General features: G+C 28.0%; 1 protein-coding gene across 1 annotated transcript; it reads right to left on the reverse strand.

Moving 5' to 3' along the window:
- Positions 1 to 1,143: 1,143 nt before the first annotated feature.
- LOC145752193 (alpha-(1,6)-fucosyltransferase-like) lies at positions 1,144 to 3,706 on the reverse strand. The gene is made up of 7 exons (XM_082568426.1): positions 3,578 to 3,706; positions 3,376 to 3,496; positions 2,818 to 3,061; positions 2,479 to 2,728; positions 2,228 to 2,413; positions 1,784 to 1,934; positions 1,144 to 1,578 (listed from the first exon to the last, which is right to left on the reverse strand). Exons 1-7 carry the CDS (start codon positions 3,676 to 3,678, stop codon positions 1,261 to 1,263), a joined length of 1,371 nt encoding a protein of 456 aa, XP_082424552.1. The 5' UTR covers positions 3,679 to 3,706; the 3' UTR covers positions 1,144 to 1,260.
- Positions 3,707 to 4,330: the final 624 nt, after the last annotated feature.

Genomic DNA, 4,330 nt, shown 5'->3' on the forward strand with positions numbered 1-4,330 from the left:
ATTGTTATTAATTTTTTAAATCTGGTCAATTGTATATATCATGATATTGGTAACTCAAAAATAAATTAAAATTTTAATTTTTATAACTAATTACCGAGTAATAGGTATTTGTTTATTGAAATTTAAAAGTTGTTTTTATTTTTTTAAATCTTAGTCAATTGTATATCATGATATTAGTTAAATAAAAACAAGTTAAAAAATTAATTTTGGTATGTTTTTCATATTAAATAGCTTGTTTATTAAATAAAATTTAGGGACTGTTATTAAAGCGCAGAATAATAAAAAAATTTAATTTTTTAGTCTAATAATTACAAAAAGGTATACATAATATTTGCTTAATTAGTTCAGGTATTATTTTTAATTAAGTAATGTTTATGCAAAAATTTATTCACAATAAAGAATAATTTTAAAAATAATCAAATAATTTCGAACCATTTTTTATTTATCAAATAAATCTAGTTGTTTTTATTCTTTCTAGTCAGAATTTTGAAAGACGATTACTTTTGTTCTTTAAAACTAAAAGTTCTAAATTTTTAGTATGTTTATTATTATCCCAACGAATCGCAAACCTCCTATTTACGACATTTAATTATCACTAATTACTTATTAATAGGTGTTTGTTTATTAAAATTTAAAGGTTGTTATTAATTTTTAAAATTTTGGTCGGTTATATCTTATAATATTTATAATTCGAAAATGAAATAAAAAATAATTCTTGTTTGTTTGTTATATTTAAATGCTGGTTTATATAAGTAGTTAAAAAACATATTAGAAAAATAATTTTTGTTTATTTAATAAAAATCAAAAATCAATTTTAGGAATTTAAAATTTACTATTATTTATATCCTAATATTACTAACTTAAAACTGGGTTAAATATTAGTTTTTGTTTGTGTTATATATATAAATTCTTGTTTGTTTATTAAAAATCAAAGGTTTGTAATATTCTTAGTTAATGTTTATGCATATCTTTTTTTATTTATAAAAATTTATGTTAAAAATAATCAAATAATTCCATACCATATTTTATTCATCAAATAAATCTAGTTAAATATTGGTTTACATAGTGGTATTGTTACAAATATTAAGAGATATTCAGAAAGATTTTTTTATTTCATCTCTTTTTCGAAAAAAAATTCTTGGCTATTAAATTAAAATCTAAAAAATGCGAATGCGAAGAAAATAAAAATATGTAAGCACAACAGCTTAAAATAAAAATAAAACAGATGATACCGTGAACTAAATATAAATTGAAGTTCGGTCAGTCAGATTGGAAACGCACCACTTGATATAAAGCAACATCAATTGTTTTAACTTTCGAAATTGGATAGAACCCGTTCAATTTTGTGCGCTGGTTCTCCCCATACAAGTAATGAGGTTTTGCATATTTAACTTTCGAAGTTAATCTATCACCAACTTCCATTTCCAGTTCGTTTTCCGTTTCTTTTTTATGTTGTTCAATAGCTTGATAGATGCGCGAATAAGAACCAGCGAACTGATAGTCTGCGTCAATCGATAAAATACGTGATTCTGGGTCGTTGTGTTTGAGGTGCATCATTTCGTAAAGTAAACGGCCAATCTGCACATAGACACAGAGAACAGGTCTTAAATTTGTGTTTGTCAAATCACATTTGATATACCTGTTTAAGTTTATCCTTGCTAGATAAATACATTGTCAGTTTTTGGGCATATTTCCTTATGAAATAATAATATTTTAAATGTTACAAGATGTACTAAATTTGTTAAGTATTTGTTGACATTTAGAAAAACAATGATCTACTTACATTAGATGTATATGTACAAACAATGTAATCGCATTCCGATAATAAGAACACATCTAAGGTGATTGCCAACGATCCGTTAAACGAATTTCTTTTATGAACTTGAGCATTCTTGATATTATGATCGTCGTAAATAAATTCGTAGTCTGGATAGCTATAAAATCGAGCATTAAAATATTTATAAATATGTTATTGTAAAATTTATAATACCTTGATTATAGTTTTACTGCGTTTGTAAGCTTAAAATAATGACTGGTTATATACCTAAAAAAAACTCTGCCTTGGAAAACTTAACTAGATGACAATTTAGCTCAAAAGTTTGTTTTATGATGTACACAAAACAGATAAATCTGTTTTTAGGTTTGTTCTTTAGAAATATGTAGACTTTCAATTAAATTTTCTTCGGTTTTAATTAACATGAAGCCTCATAAAATATAATAAACTAACCTTGTCCGGAGTTCGTTTATAGCGGACGGATCATCAGTTGCCAAATAAACTCTTCTAAACTTTGGTTCTTTATGGAAAGGGTTAGAATAGTACTCGTCATACCACTCTATTACGTGTATCATGTACTTGTCGTTTGACTGGTATTTTGATTCTTTAAGGATTTTGTCAGTTCTTCTAATATGGATTCTAAAAAAATATAATATGTTGATTTAACATCTTATATTTAATATTTTCAAACATTATAAACTCACCCGACTATTGGCTGTTGGAAATTTAGAATTTTCATTTGATTTTTTATTGCTTCCTGCGTCTTTTTGGTTGGCCTCATTAAATATTTAACAATCTGCCCAGTCCACCATACCGCAGGATCACCGGTGAAGTCTTTGTCTAATAGATTAAGTATTTGGGGAGGCACATGACCAGGTTCAAACAGTGATGTTTGTTTTCTATTATAAGTTAGAATTACATTTTGGTCGCTTGCGATTTCGGTGTTGTTTTGTGCTGTAAAATAAAAATATTAATTTTAGTTCAGCTTAGCAAGTATTTTATTTACTAAACATCCCGAAGCGCAAAAAAAATTTGAGAATTACCATTCCATTGTACCTCTGCATTTTGGATTGCTTGCTGCATGTATGGTTGACAAGTCTCGGTTTCACGCTGAAAAAGTCCTTCTCCGTATAGAGATAAAAATGGAGCATCTAAAACTAAAGTTCGGTTGGAAGTCACCGACATTGTCAGACATATTGCATAATAATGAATTTGACATATAAGCCCGCAGTCCTTATGTCCTACAGGACATATTGCCTTTCTTGCCGATTTGCAATCAGTTGGGTTCTGAAAAAATGTGGCAATTTGTTTAAAATACTTTGTTAGTAATGTTGTTTAGTTGGATAACATGTTCTTTTTATATATATATATATATATATATATATATTATACGAGTTTACTGTAGTGAGCTACAAATAACCCCCAATAAGTAACGACTGATTTTATGGTAAAACGATTTAAGTATACCACACATAGCGGTGAATAGCGTTCAACTAGTTTATACTACCATACATTTAAAAGCAACTTAACAACTAACTTTAAGCGGCAAAATATCCTTGACTTAACAAAATAACTATGACTAGATTAAACTTAGCGTTTACTTGTATCTTATGAATGGCCTCTTGAATTGTATTTGTATTAATGCTTTTGTTTTGAATTTTCGGAAACTCTTCATACACCAAGGGGGATTGGCTTCTGGGCGTTATAGCAAGTAAAGTATTACTGTGAAAAGATATAGATAGTTTAATATATTTACCTGATAACTTTTCGTTTATTTTTTTATACAATACTTGATGCACTTACCTTGAATGATTGTTATGCTGAATAACAACATACAAAAAAAGATTTGCTAGAGAAAAAAGGGCAAAGAACAGATAAATTCGGTTATATATTAATATTTTCATACTAATTAAGTCTTTCTTAAAACTTATTCTAAAATTGTCTCTATGGCTTTTGCAGCACCTACACCATAGTCTGTTGTCTATATTACGGAGTTTAGAATGGAGTTATATAACAGGATACTGTGGCGTTTATTTGCCTAATAGTCTTTTGTATGAAAGCCTTGCGAGAAGCTTCACAAACAATCGTTTACCAGCTGGTACCACGAATCCTACATATAATACATTGCAATACGTTTAACTTATAAATTATGTGATAAAGATAACGGTGTAAACACGTGACTAGGAACAGATAACACTTAGCGTAAACAAAAAAATGGCGGATTCGTTACACTCTTTCCCTCTCGATAGTAAGAAAAACATGTAATAAAGGGAAAAAAACGAATACGCAAATATATTAACAGAGTTTATGTAAACGTGCTCTGCTTACTACCATCGGTTTGTTTCGCCACTTTGATTTTTTAATCTAATACGTAGATTTTTTAAGCTTCTACGTTATAACAAGTTAAGCGAGAGTCTTTTTGTAAATTTTGCACCTTAATTTTATCACAAAGCACAGCGGTCTCTCCGGAGAATAAAAGCTGCAATACTTCATGTTGGTTTCTTTTCCTTACCTTGCAACCAACACACTTTTTAATATATTTAAAAACATCAGATT

Source organism: Corella eumyota, chromosome 5, assembly GCF_963082875.1.
Source record: "Corella eumyota chromosome 5, kaCorEumy4.1, whole genome shotgun sequence".
Classification (NCBI taxonomy): domain Eukaryota; kingdom Metazoa; phylum Chordata; class Ascidiacea; order Phlebobranchia; family Corellidae; genus Corella; species Corella eumyota.

Excerpts from the sequence above, each read along its gene's own strand:
- LOC145752193 (XM_082568426.1), bottom strand. The coding sequence starts at position 3,678 with ATGAAAATATTAATATATAACCGAATTTATCTGTTCTTTGCCCTTTTT. Across the intron at positions 2,414-2,478 it reads TTCCAACAGCCAATAGTCGG|AATCCATATTAGAAGAACTG; the intron begins GTGAGTTTATAA and ends ATATTTTTTTAG. Across the intron at positions 1,935-2,227 it reads ATAAACGAACTCCGGACAAG|CTATCCAGACTACGAATTTA; the intron begins GTTAGTTTATTA and ends TCGATTTTATAG.